Here is a 14,609-nt window from a genome sequence, read left to right as displayed (position 1 = left end):
GCTTTTAAATCAAAAATCACCTTGACCTCCAACTGTAATAACAATTTGTTTCTGTCCCCACCACGCGAAGATGTGGTGGCTTGCAAAATTGGCATCCATTTAAGGGTTGCAAGGCTATGTTTATGCTTCCTATGCTTCACTAGCTATGGAAAATTTTACAGAAATTTCTGGGATTTTGTCTACTATTTCTGATAGTGTGAGCTACAGTGAGGCTGAAATTGCTAAAATCAGGATGACTGTGTCATTTGAAGCAGCATTGGGTCCTGACAAGGCATCAGACATTTACAACGACCTCAAACTACAGAAGGGAGGTGGACTATTACATGCATGGGGTAACACTGTCACACTATCACAGAGAGAAACTCATCCCCAGGGGCTTCCGCATTAAAAATCAACCAACCATTGGCTGCACTGACACCGAATTTTGTAAGAAGTGGGTAGGAATTCTGAATAAGTGTTCTTTTGATCTCAATGTCCTTGTGGTAGAGCAATCCAGTAAAGAGATTATACGTCTTAAAGAGATACAGGTCATCACCGATAGACACGGAGAAACACTTGCAGCTGATACATCCACAGATTGGGCAAATAAAATACAAACCCCCATCGATAATTACCGGGACAGCCTCACCAAATATAAACGTGACAAACTGAAGCAGGTGACCAGTGATTATCAGGACAAATGAGTCTACAGATGGCTCCTTGGCCTGAGTGAACCAGATTCTGTGAGGTGGACAGAGAAGAATCTACTCACGCTCAAAGAGGATCCCCGCCACCAGCGCTGGCTGCAATACGAGCGACACGGACGTGTCGGATGCTCCAGAAGGCACACTGAGTCTTTTTTTTAGGAGCAGGTCCAGGGAGACCACAGAAACCACCTATCCCGGACTCAGACGTGGGCGAGCGATCAGGCGAGGCGGCAGGAAGCACAAGGTATTTGGAACGAGAGACCAAGGAGGTTTGAGGGTGACAGAGGAGGAGGTGATCTTCAATCTGTCTTCTCACCAATTTACAACAGCAGAAATGAGTGTCCTACAAAAGGGACTGTCGTATGTTCCGACAAACACACAAGACCCTTTCAAGTGGGAAATCGATATGTATAAACTGGATCGCCAATTACGCCTTTAAAGACTTTTTCACCAGAACTGGGGAAGGACATTTCAACTCTAATCAGATAATCCAGGCTGGCAATAAATTCAAGGCAAAAAGCAATTTTGACCCCACGGTAGTTAACCACAGCATCGCTGCCTTTATGGGACTCCTGGGCAATGATACATGGATACATATTAAAAATCCTTAAAAGAGTTTCTCGAATCTTTCGATGGAAGAAAAACAAGCCAGCAAAACCTTACAGGACAACAAAGGCATTATCATTAAGCCAGCCGATAAGGGAGGGGGCATTGTGGTCTTGAATTACATTGACTACAGGGCAGAGATTGTGAGACAACTGAGTAACACCAAACACTATAAGAACCTGAAGGTGGATCCAACAGCAGCTTTTAAAATAGAAATTGACTCCATTATCCAACTAGGGGTCAATAATGCCTGGATCTCTGAGGAAACTGGCACTTTTTTGAGACTGCACCAGCCATTGTTGCCAGTTATCTATGTTCTCCCAAAAGTGCACAAGTCCACCACCCCGCCGGGCAGACCAATTATCTCAGCGAGGGGCTCCCTTTGCCATCCGGTATCCCAGTATGTGGACTTTCTGCTACAACCGATGGTGGCCAAAATAACATCATATGTGAAGGACACCACAGATTTTATAAATAAACGGGACAAGATTACATTCGATATCACGGATAAGCTGCTGGTGACGATGGATGTCTCGAGCCTCTACATCAACATTCCACACATGGAGGCAATTTGTGAGCACTACTCTCACCTTTCAGGACATGATGGTCCCCCTACTGAATTCATACTCCTCATTGAAGTGATTTTACATAAAAACATCTTCAGATTTGAACTGGGTTTTTACCTACAGCCGATGGGGACAGCCATGGGCTCAAACATGGCACCCTCCTATGCCAACCTGTTTATGGACAGCTACGATCAGGTACATCTCTTGAACGATGCCCCTTTTGCGAGGAATATCGTCCATTACACACGCTACATTGATGACATATTCCTGATCTGGGGAGGGCAGGAGGAGGAGCTCTTACAGTACATCTCTTATCTCAATTTGATTGCGTCTACAATTCGGTTTACGGCCAACCCACAGTATGACCAGCATCGCATTTCTTGACACAGTGATTTATAAGAAAGATGGAAAGCTTGCAACCAAGATCTTCCAAAAATCAACGGACAAGAATACATTACTCTTTGCGACAAGCCACCACCCTGTCTCATTAAAACGTGGCCTTCCTTACTCACAGATGCTAAGGGTCAAGCGAATCACCAGCGACCGCATGACGGAGGATTCACTATGCAAAATGGCCCAAAGGTTTCTTGACGGGGGATACCCCAAAGCAGAAATTGACGATGCCCTGGCCAAAGCACGGGTAGTGGACAAGGGATCTCTCCTCATACCACATGCAAACAAGGCCAAAGACAGGTGCCTCAATATCAGCAGTACTTACACTACTGCGTCGAGCCTCATTCGGCGAAGCATTCGTAAGAATTGGAATATCTTGGCAAATTAAAAATAGACGATACTTGCCAAACCTCGCCACGAATGTGCTACCGCTGGGGCAGGAACCTGAGGGACGCCTGACACAGGCCGACCCAGTCACCAAATATGCACCTACTACATCATGGCTTCAATGAAAACCTGGTGTCTTTTTAAATATCATGGCTGCATTAATTGGCAGTTATATGCAGACCGGTCAATCTTTCACCCATCCCCCACAATGGGAAACAGATCCGCATCAAGACTTATATTAATTGTGAAACACGTTTTTGTTGTCTTTCATGAGGTGCCCCTGCGGCCTTTATTATATAGGCAAAACTAGCCGGATGTTCAAGGAGAGAATAGCTATTCATAGGTCCACTATAAGAAAAGCTTTGCTTGACCAGAACACAGAGGAGGATCTGAAACGCCTGCCAGTAGCTAGTCATTGTAGGAAGCATAAACATAGCCTGGCAACCCTTAAATGGATGCCAATTTTGCAAGCCACCACATCTTCGCGTGGTGGGGACAGAAACAAATTGTTATTACAGTTGGAGGTCAAGATTTGTTTTTAAATCAAAAATCATGTCTCCATACTGTCTTAATGAGGACTTTAGACTTGGATGCTTCATTTAACATGGTGTGTGACCCATTGCTGGACCCCTGCTGCATTCCTCGAAGTCTGGCACTACGCATGCGCATAGACATTAGATACTGGCTGCCTTGGCTACCAGAGGCGCTCGCAGCAGCCAACATAGCGATCTGTGGTTTCCCCACCCTCCAATGACGTCAGCTCCAATCAAGACTGATCCCACACAAGCTACCTAGGTGCATGACTAACCGACACCCAAGCACTACGCATGCGCACACGGATATTAAATGAGACATTTGTTGCCCTGGTTACTAGAGATGCTCTCAGCCGCCAGCATAGCCATCAGCTGCTTCCCCGCTCTCCACAGACGCAGCAGTGACGTTAGCTCAAAGCAAGACTGAGGCCCCAGCAGCTGTGCAGTTTCGCAGGCTTTTCAATTATTAGTGATGACATTTTGTGTGGATTACTTTTAATTTTATTTTATTTATATATATATAATGGAAGTATTACTGTATGCTCATTTGCATGTCTTGGACAGGTCTGCAACCCTGCCTTTCACCATTATCACCCAGCTCACAGTGCTTCCACTGCAGCAAGGGATTCTGGGAAATGACATGCAAATGAGCACACAGTGCCACCTTTTGCTTCAAAACCATATAACATGGTCCCCTGTAAGCTTATGCTTGCTGCATTTCACAGCTTTGAGCACAGCCTGGGTTAAGGTGCATAGCCAGTAAACCTACCCACAGACAGCCGTTTCGACCTTGATGGGTCTCCTCAGTGTGGGGTTGGTTATACTGGCTTTGCAAGAAGTATTCTCATATTGCTCCAGTAGAATCTGCAAAGTATTAACATGTTTTAGTTTTTATTAAATGCAGCTGATTAACAAACCCTGAAACAGCTAAAAAACCTACATTGGAAAGGGTAGTTAGGAAAAGATGACATGGGAATTAATATCAGCAGGTTAAGATTAAAACGTTTCATGCATGGTTCAGAGATTTCTATCTTCTTTAATACCAGTTTTATGAGGCACTCAGATAATACAGGCGTTTGGTTCACTTCTAGATCTCTCTTGTGTTGTGGAATTTAATAAACGTAGCATGAATCTGAAGCCCTAACTGTGACCCGTCCTCTTCCTGCAGGTTTGAGCAGGAGGTGCTGGGAGCTCCTGTGGTTCTGCCTCCGGGAGAACCCATCCCTCTGGCTATCCCGGCTGTGCCTGTTATCCGACCTGTTATCGCAACGAACACCTACCGCCAGGTAAGTGTGGATTGGAGGCAGAGAGCGAGAGCAGGGGTACAGGAAGCTGGTGGGGGGGAGAGAGTTAAGTCTGATGAGGGGAGAGCAGGGCAAACACTAGTAATGAATGTGTGTGAGCTGTTAACGTCAGCTTTGTATTGTTCTGCAGGGCGGCTGTATGAGGGATTATTACCCAGGATTTTCTGTTATACGGCACAATATTTTTTTATAATGTTTTTATGTTTGCCAATTTTTGTGTATAAATAGGATTTATGTAATACGCATCACTACCCACAGGTGCAGCAGAGTTTGGAAGCGAGAGCAGCGGCTGCTGCCATTGTGATGCCTCCTATGATGGTTCCCCCAGTACGGTTTGCTGGTCCAGGTAATAACCGTGATCAGCGTGTGATGGGGACGTGTGGTTTCATACCTCCTCCTGTAGCACATGAACCCAGTGTGTGTTTGTTTTCTACTAGTGGTGAATTCGTGGCCTGATGCCTGCATGTTATGATTGGTGTTCGATTGCTTTCCCTGTGGTGTTTGCTCATAAGATTCAGTGAGGGGTGCGCAAAGTTTCGATAAGGGCTATCGGAGCTCAATCCCTCGTTATCTGCTATTCATGTCACTGACAGTTGATGCCGGACTCTGATAACTATTGTCAGAGCTTAGTGAATCCCAGCCTAAGAGCTCACTGGATCCCTGCAAAGACACAGACACAGAGGAGACAGTCTTGCTGTAGATTTTTCTTTCTCTCTTGTAAATGCTTGTAAGGCCTCCTGCTGTATACGTTTATAGCGTTGAGGATAATCGGTGCCCACCAAGTGCAATACATCAGTAAAGTGCACAAGTAAACCAAGTATTATAAACGGCAAGTTCCCAGGTGCCGTCATAGCATGGCACATGGACAAAATGCAAAGTAAACCTTTTCTTAAGTCCTGTTGTGCCTGCTCTCTATCTTTCCTGTATTTCAGTAGTTTGCACACAGGCAGGATGCCATTTTTAGTGTGTGTGTGTGTGTGTGTTTTTGTTCATACGACTGAGTAACATGTTTTATTATTATTTTTTCTGTGTGGATGCAGTGATCACGCCCCAAAGACCTCCGCTGATGAGACCCAATTTCATTCCACATGCTCTGCAGCGGCCGATGGAGCAGCACCCCCCCCGGCCTTCCTTCCTTCCCCACGTCCTGCAGCAGCGAGCAGGTAACTCAGACATCAGAAGTTGTTCCCCTGTGCGTACGGTCACTGTAGTGCAGTTGAGATATATAGGGGATGCTCATTTACAGTATGCGTGTGATGTGCTGGGACTTCTGTCTTCTGAACATAAAAAACAGCACTGTGAATGGCTGCTACAGAAATGTATCTCGGTATAAGAGAAGGAAATATGTCTTTCTCCCTTTGCTGTATTTCTTTGTACTCCGTGGGAAGGATCACATCTTGGTGTAAGTGTATTTGGGGTCTTCCCTTTTATGTATCTGTCCTTTCTGACACCCAGATGTCACTGCTAAACACTTTCTCCTATTCTCTCTCGCCCCCCCCCCTTTTTTTTTTGTGTTTTTTTTACAGTCGGCCCCCGTCACCCGGGGATGCCTCCCCCACAGCCTTTGATGTCCCATCAGATGCATGGTCCCCCGCCACCACTGATGAGTCACCACTTGCCTCCCCCTCCGTTACACATGCGCAGTGGCCCCCCTGTGAGTATCTCTCTGGGTGTTATCTGCTGGGCATTCATACATAACTTGTCTAATAACTGCTGAGTCTTCTGTGTGTGTGTGTGTGTGTGTGTGTACTCTGTAGCATGTGGTGGGCTCTGTGCTTTTCTGTAGCGTGTTGATTTACTCGGATGAGTCCGTGTCTGAGCATCTATCCCTCATGTCTTTTATCTGTACCTTTTTTCTTAAATTCAATTTTGTGTGGCTGGTTTCCTTGTGCTTGCTCTCCGTGTCCTGTTGACCATTACTGTCTGTTTCATGCCACCCTCTCCAGCCGGCTCCTGTGGGCCCCATGCCTCCTCCTCCCCGCCCCGTGGTTCAGCCTGCTCCTAAAATCAGCCCCAGTGTGATCCAGGCGGCTCCTACTGTCTACACTGCGCCACCCGTAAAGAAACAAGAGGTGAGTGCCACATATCATACCTACTTCAGTTCTAGCTGCGTGTTGTGGTCTCTCCCACCTGCTCCCTCACAGCCGTGTTGTAAGATCCCATGTTCCTTCTGTAGGAGGAGCCCCCGGAGATCCCAGTGGTACCGGACGAGAAGGAGATGCTGAGTTTTGAAGAAACTGTGATTGGTCCCAGCATGCCAGAAGTTGAGCCTGTGCAGCCGGAGGTCAGACCCTGGGGTGGGACCTGTGACGGGTCGGGGTTTGTCATGGGGAGTATGTGCGCTCCCGGTTATGCTCACCGCTCTCCCCCCCTCAGGTGGTGCTGGAGCCCGTGCAGGAGGATAAAAAGAAGGTGAAACCAGAGAAGTTAAAGAGATGCATCCGTACAGCCGCTGGGACATCCTGGGAGGATCAAAGTCTGCTGGAATGGGACACGGGTCAGTGAGGCGGGGGGGAAATACATGGGACACGGGTCAGTGAGGCGGGGGGAACACGGGTCAGTGAGGCGGGGGGAACACTTGGGACACGGGTCAGTGAGAGGGAGAATACACGGAGGGGTGAATACATAGGATCTGAAACGTGGGCCTCTTACCTCTGCCTAATTTCCTTGTCCCTGCAGATGATTTCCGCATATTCTGCGGGGATTTGGGGAACGAGGTGAACGATGATATCCTCGCGCGTGCGTTCAGCCGTTATCCCTCCTTCCTGAAGGCCAAAGTAATCCGAGACAAGCGCACGGGCAAGACCAAAGGGTACGGCTTCGTGAGCTTCAAGGACCCCAACGACTATGTGAGAGCCATGCGAGAGATGAACGGTGAGCAAGGAGGAGGGAAGTTCCGTGTGTGCGTGTTTCTCATATTCCGTGGGTATATTTTATTTGGGCAAGTTCAATTTGCAATGACTTAAACCCGTTGATGGTATCCATCTCTAAAATAAGTGGTAAGAGTTAGGAATAATGGCGGAAGACTAGGGAAATCTGAGAATACTTCACACTGTTGGATTCTGAAAGTACATCTTCTTCAGTTAAAGGACGAGGGGAGGTGGCCTAACCTTCCATCCATCCTTCCATCCATCCTTCCATCCTTCCATCCATCCTTCCATCTATCCATCCTTCCATCCTTCCATCCTTCCATCCATCCCTTCCATCCATCCTTCCATCCATCCTTCCATCCATCCATCCTTCCATCCATCCTTCCATCCATCCTGCCATCCTTCCATCAGGGATTGTGCTGGCTATAGGAAAGGAGATGAGAAAACAAATGGTCCTGATCTAGATTAACATATTTCGACGTACACACTTAGCTGATCCATGTACACACACACATTACTATGTGTGGGGGGATTGTGTTGCTTTTATTGAAAGTGTCTACATCGGTTTCCCAAAGAAACATGTAGTGGAGATAGGTTTAGTACAGGGGTGGCCAACTCGAGTCATTGAGGGCCACCACCAGGTCAGGATATCACTGCTTGAGCACAGGTGGTTCAATCCAAGACCACCACCTGGGCTGAAGCTGGTATATCTTGAGAACCTGACCTGTTGGTGGCCCTTGAGGACTGGATTTACCCCACTACTGGTTTAGAGAGTACTTGTGGTTTTCAACAATAATTACAACATAAAAACAAAAACGACGTGCTGGGTGCTCAATCCCCGCTGTTACTGCACCTGCAAAATTCAACCAGGTACTTGACATTGGGTGGCACACCCGTCTGAAGATGGTCAATGATTTGGTGTATTGTACCCTTGATGTGTATGCGTGTCTCGTCCATGTAAACACACTCCTTTTGTCTCTAGCTTTTCTGGTGTGAGATGTTGATCTCTCTTTCAGGTAAATACGTGGGCTCTCGCCCCATTAAGCTCCGGAAGAGCATGTGGAAGGATCGCAATATAGACGTGGTGCGCAAGAAGCAGAAGGAAAAGAAGAAGCTCGGCCTGAGATAGTAACCGGGGAAATTGCTGCGAGACCGAAACCTGTGACCTTACTATGAACTACCACAGGTCCAGCACCTGTCTGCAGGCTGCTCCGCCAAACCATTTTAATCAGCGATCTACACCGGCGTCAGGCCAGTCCCGACCTTCTCAAAGCTCCCAATATAGGAGTGACTTCCGCAATCTGCTGTAAAACCAGGCACTCCTAATACACACCCCGCTTGTGTTGGGAGCGCCTGACGTTCTCCGTTGAATCCATTTCGGTTCTGCCCATTACTAGAATGAGAAGAGTTATTGTATTTCCCTCGCTTTTCGAATCGATGTCTTCCTAATGCATCATGGTGGGATTCATCCGAGCGTGACGGGAGCAACCCAGGAAGAGGAGGCAAAATGAAGGCAATTAATGTAACCCTTTGCTGCTACAGGTGCCTGTAACGCATTGCAAAATTACAGGCACCCTGTGGTGACACAGGGTTTATTACTAAAACGTGTAGGTTTGTAGGCCTCATCCCTGTTACTTCTGAGAATAAACCAGTCCTGTTACGAGTGGTGAGAAGCCTCCACATTGGCCCATCAGTTATCACCTGGGGTAGTACAGCAGTAGCGCAGCCAGGGATGTGCCAGGGTGCATTTGCACCCTCTCAAGAATTTCATAGATTTACTCTCGGTGACAGATGTCCCGGCTCTTCTCCACCGCAATGAATCTGGTTATCGAGAGATAGCGGGGGCCCTGTAACACCGCAGCCGTCCTCGGCATGGCGACACGTCATGACAATTCTCCGTGATGTTGCGGGAGGGCAGGTAAAAACTGACCTCACCCAAATAATTTCTGGTTGCGTCCCTGCAGTACAGCGTACAGTTTACATCACGCCCTAACTGGTCAGCGCACAGTTGGACATAATTACTACAACGAATGACAAAACGTTACACGATCACAGCAACAAAGAGACGTTCAGGGTCTGGCACCTTAAAGAAAAATAAGTACTGCTTTTTGCATTGCAGAAATGTGATTATACAGCGGTTTGCTGGGTTGCACAGGGGTAGGGCAGAAAACTAGCAAAGCATTGTGCTCATAGATTTGTGATCCCTTTTGTGCTGGAATAGTATGCAGGCACTGACTGGGTATACATAGGTCAAAAATAATTCACATTTAGTTGTTTACCTTTAAATGCCAGTGCCACCATGTGGTCACTTAGTGTATTGTGAGGAATATATTCCTGATCACAGTGACACACAGAGCCATGCCAGTGCCACCATGTGGTCACTTAGTGTATTGTGAGGAATATATTCCTGATCACAGTGACACACAGAGCCATGCCAGTGCCACCATGTGGTCACTTAGTGTATTGTGAGGAATATATTCCTGATCACAGTGACACACAGAGCCATGCCAGTGCCACCATGTGGTCACTTAGTGTATTGTGAGGAATATATTCCTGATCACAGTGACACACAGAGCCATGCCAGTGCCACCATGTGGTCACTTAGTGTATTGTGAGGAATATATTCTTGATCACAGTGACACACAGAGCCATGCCAGTGCCACCATGTGGTCACTTAGTGTATTGTGAGGAATATATTCTTGATCACAGTGACACACAGAGCCATGCCAGTGCCACCATGTGGTCACTTAGTGTATTGAGGAATATATTCTTGGTCACATTGACACCGACTGGTCAGTACACTTCCTGTAGGGGTTCTCCACCAATGTAATGACCACTCTACCTTCTAATTATTGCAGTGGACATATTGGTTTATAACACACTGTTTATTTCAAGGGGTAATTATTTCTCTATTCTTGTAATGTAATATTCTGCTCCTAATTTGGGTCACAGACTGTACCTCCTGGCATTGATATACGCAGCCTCTGCTGTGTACCTCCTGGTAGCGCTATCCGCAGCCTCTGCTGTGTGTACCTCCTGGCAGTGCTATCCGCAGCCTCCTGGTAGTGATATCGCTCAGGGACAAATCCCAACCTTTTTTTTAGTTATTAAAAAATAATAATAATAACGAAAGTAATCTTTAATACTTCTCCCGGTATGCCTACGTGGAATACCATCGCCTCAGCTGGTGTACGGACATTTGTAGCAGTTCAGCAGACTCTGCCCTTTGTGCCTGTGGGGTTTATTCATTATACGGTGTCAGTGCATTGAAGTCAGTGGGGATTCCTGTTCCCGGGTTGACACAATCCGTTTAACGGATATCCCCCTGTGTGTCTCTGTGTCCTGCTGTCTGTCTGATGTACAGTGTAAATAAAATGGTTGTGATATTTTTGATTTTGTGTTTTTTTTATTTCCCCTACATTACCTTCAGCATTACGGGAAGCTGCCGACCGTGTTTCAGGGCTGCGGCTTTCATAAACTGGACAGTATGTGCGCATATATACATTGTTTCAAGGTTTGGTCATTGGAAGGGCTTTAGATAATCATTTTGGTGCTGCGTGCATCCTTGTTAGTAATACTTTCTACATATGAGGAACAAAAAACAGACAAAGATGCCCAAAGCTACTTCCAATGTGACAAAAATACACAGTGCAATACCTATATATTCTCTTGAAAAAAGGGTCATTTAGTTTAACCCTTTGGCCAAAGCCTCTTAAGCCTGCTGCCACTTACAAGGCATGACCGTAGCAGGTCCTAACACTCCCTGGGTTAAAATTCTTATTAACCTGTATAATTACAGGAAGAATGATCACATTGGATCTGTCGTAACCTGGCAAAATGAAACTGACCTGCCAACTTGGAAAGTGGGGAGGGGCAAGCTTAAACCTTGGGGGGGGGGAGGGGGCGGTCTTTGAGTGTCTTCACTCAATATGGCAAATTTAATGGGATGGGTCAGCTCAGAACTGGCCTGCCTCTTCCCCCTGCATCCCCCTCTTAACTGTTACCCAGCTACCTACCTGCTCCTCACTCACAGCGCCCCCATCTGCACCACTAGTCTCAGCCAGGGCCTGCTCAGTGAGCATTAAACCCCTTCCAAGATCGTCAATGTTCCTCAATATTGCAAGTTTCCTCTTCAGATCAGCAATCTCTGACTCAAAAGAGACCACCCGCTCACACTTCACAGCGGTATGCTCCTTTGAACAGCTGCTCCGAGTGCACATACATGTGGCAAGATGTGCATTGAGTGGCATTCTCAATCCTGCTCATTATTGCAACTATGGAGTTATAAGTACTAACAATTAACTGTACTTCACTATAAATTGTTGAATCTGTTCCTTGTTCAAACTCCTCCTGGTTCTAACTGCACACTTAATACAACCAGCACTTGAAATCAACCAGTCACACAGCTCAGGACACGCAAGAAATCAGGAAATCCACCTCTGTCCAATATACAAATCAAATAAGCTTTATTGGCATGACAAAAGAACATTTCAGTATTGCCAAAGCATGAATAATAGGGGGTAGGGTACAATGGTTACACAGTACATGAATAACAAGGGGTAGGGTTTGATGTATGATGATTTAAACAGTATGTGAATACCAGGGGTTACGGTATAATGATTACACAATACATGGGTAAAAGTTATACACAGGGATGTGGGTGTTACTGGATGTCTCTCAGCCTGTGACAGGTGCTGATATAGTGTGCAGCCAGTCCTGCTGTGGTTTCATCTACTCCTAGGAGGATCACTATTTTATAGTTATCTGCTGTAGCACCTGTTCCCCCGCCTCACGGAAGATCTGGCCACTACATGGGTGTTTTCCCTGGGTACTGTAGCTCACCTGCTGGTTCAAGAGGTCTGAGTTGTAGTTTGGGAGCAGCAACGGGACAGGCTTTCTCTGTGGCTGTGTGTGTGGACGCGCAAAGCGCTGTGACGCGTAGGCTGACATGGAAGACAATAATTTTGTTTTCCCGTGCGGTCACGTGGTCGGCACGCAGCCAATGGCAGGGCAGATATGCCTCGTCATGGCCATGCCCCTGTCACGGCCCCGCCCCCAGCACTCCCCTAGAACTCCCCTACAGACCGCCGATCTCGACTGAAGTCTCTGCACGCGCCGTCATGCCACCAGGCACGCGTGCAGCATGGAGGACTGGGGCCGTAGCCTAAGAGCTGTGAGTTTCTCGAGGTGGGCACTCCTCACTTCAGAGTATTGTGTGCAGCGCAGCAGGAAGTGTGTTTCATCTTCTACCTCTCCTAGCTCACATCGCTGGCACAGTCTCATCTCCCGGGGCTTCCAGTTCTGTCTGTGTCTGCCTGTGTCTCACACACCTCTCCTAGTTCACATCGCTGGCACAGTCTCATCTCCCGGGGCTGTGTCTGCCTGTGTCTCACACACCTCTCCTAGCTCACATCGCTGCCACAGTCTCATCTCCCGGGGCTTCCAGTTCTGTCTGTCTGCCTGTGTCTCACACACCTATCCTAGCTCACATCGCTGCCACAGTCTCATCTCCCGGGGCTTCCAGTTCTGTCTGTGTCTGCCTGTGTCTCACACACCTCTAACTCACATCGCTGGCACAGTCTCATCTCCCAGGGCTTCCAGTTCTGTCTGTGTCTGCCTGTGTCTCACACACCTCTCCTAGTTCACATCGCTGGCACAGTCTCATCTCCCAGGGCTTCCAGTTCTGTCTGTGTCTGCCTGTGTCTCATACACCTCTCCTAGCTCACATCGCTGGCACAGTCTCATCTCCCAGGGCTTCCAGTTCTGTCTGTGTCTGCCTGTGTCTCACACACCTCTCCTAGCTCACATCGCTGGCACAGTCTCATCTCCCGGGGCTGTGTCTGCCTGTGTCTCACACACCTCTCCTAGCTCACATCGCTGGCACAGTCTCATCTCCCAGGGCTTCCAGTTCTGTCTGTGTCTGCCTGTGTCTCACACACCTCTCCTAGCTCACATCGCTGCCACAGTCTCATCTCCCGGGGCTTCCAGTTCTGTCTGTGTCTGCCTGTGTCTCACACACCTATCCTAGCTCACATCGCTGCCACAGTCTCATCTCCCGGGGCTTCCAGTTCTGTCTGTGTCTGCCTGTGTCTCACACACCTCTAACTCACATCGCTGGCACAGTCTCATCTCCCAGGGCTTCCAGTTCTGTCTGTGTCTGCCTGTGTCTCACACACCTCTCCTAGTTCACATCGCTGGCACAGTCTCATCTCCCAGGGCTTCCAGTTCTGTCTGTGTCTGCCTGTGTCTCATACACCTCTCCTAGCTCACATCGCTGGCACAGTCTCATCTCCCAGGGCTTCCAGTTCTGTCTGTGTCTGCCTGTGTCTCACACACCTCTCCTAGCTCACATCGCTGGCACAGTCTCATCTCCCGGGGCTGTGTCTGCCTGTGTCTCACACACCTCTCCTAGCTCACATCGCTGGCACAGTCTCATCTCCCAGGGCTTCCAGTTCTGTCTGTGTCTGCCTGTGTCTCACACACCTCTCCTAGCTCACATCGCTCGCACAGTCTCATCTCCCAGGGCTTCCAGTTCTGTCTGTGTCTGCCTGTGTCTCACACACCTCTCCTAGCTCACATCGCTGGCACAGTCTCATCTCCCGGGGCTTCCAGTTCTGTCTGTGTCTGCCTGTGTCTCTCACACACCTCTCCTAGCTCATATCGCTGGCACAGTCTCATCTCCCGGGGCTGTGTCTGCCTGTGTCTCTCACACATCTCTCCTAGCTCACATCGCTGGCACAGTCTCATCTCCAGGGGCTTCCAGTTCTGTCTGTGTCTGCCTGTGTCTCACACACCTCTCCTACCTCACATCGCTGGCACAGTCTCATCTCCCGGGGCTTCCAGTTCGGTCTGTGTCTGCCTGTGTCTCTCACACACCTCTCCTAGCTCACATCGCTGGCACAGTCTCATCTCCCGGGGCTTCCAGTTCTGTCTGTGTCTGCCTGTGTCTCTCACACACCTCTCCTAGCTCACATCTGTGGCACAGTCTTATCTCCCGGGGCTTCCAGTTCTGTCTGTGTCTGCCTGTGTCTCTCACACACCTCTCCTAGCTCACATCGCTGGCACAGTCTCATCTCCCGGGGCTGTGTCTGCCTGTGTCTCATACACCTCTCCTAGCTCACATCGCTGGCACAGTCTCATCTCCCGGGGCTTCCAGTTCTGTCTGTGTCTGCCTGTGTCTCTCACACACCTCTCCTAGCTCACATCGCTGGCACAGTCTCATCTCCAGGGGCCTCCAGTTCTGTCTGTGTCTCACACACCTCTC

General features: G+C 48.3%; 1 protein-coding gene across 1 annotated transcript in view; it reads left to right on the top strand.

Moving 5' to 3' along the window:
• Positions 1-10,736, top strand: part of RBM42 (RNA binding motif protein 42) — a 12,431-nt gene extending 1,695 nt beyond the window's left edge. The window contains exons 2-10 of the mRNA XM_075606090.1: positions 4,340-4,457; positions 4,734-4,821; positions 5,516-5,638; positions 6,002-6,129; positions 6,422-6,547; positions 6,652-6,759; positions 6,852-6,972; positions 7,155-7,349; positions 8,362-10,736. Of these exons, the coding sequence (XP_075462205.1) occupies positions 4,340-4,457; positions 4,734-4,821; positions 5,516-5,638; positions 6,002-6,129; positions 6,422-6,547; positions 6,652-6,759; positions 6,852-6,972; positions 7,155-7,349; positions 8,362-8,474 (1,120 nt within the window). The 3' untranslated portion in view covers positions 8,475-10,736. The remainder of the gene's footprint in view (positions 1-4,339; positions 4,458-4,733; positions 4,822-5,515; positions 5,639-6,001; positions 6,130-6,421; positions 6,548-6,651; positions 6,760-6,851; positions 6,973-7,154; positions 7,350-8,361) is intronic.
• The last annotated feature ends 3,873 nt before the right edge of the window (positions 10,737-14,609 follow it).

This window comes from Ascaphus truei, chromosome 6 (assembly GCF_040206685.1).
Source record: "Ascaphus truei isolate aAscTru1 chromosome 6, aAscTru1.hap1, whole genome shotgun sequence".
Taxonomy (NCBI): Eukaryota; Metazoa; Chordata; class Amphibia; order Anura; family Ascaphidae; genus Ascaphus; species Ascaphus truei.
Note: the sequence above shows the minus strand (reverse complement) of the source record. Positions and strands in the feature narration are given on the sequence as shown.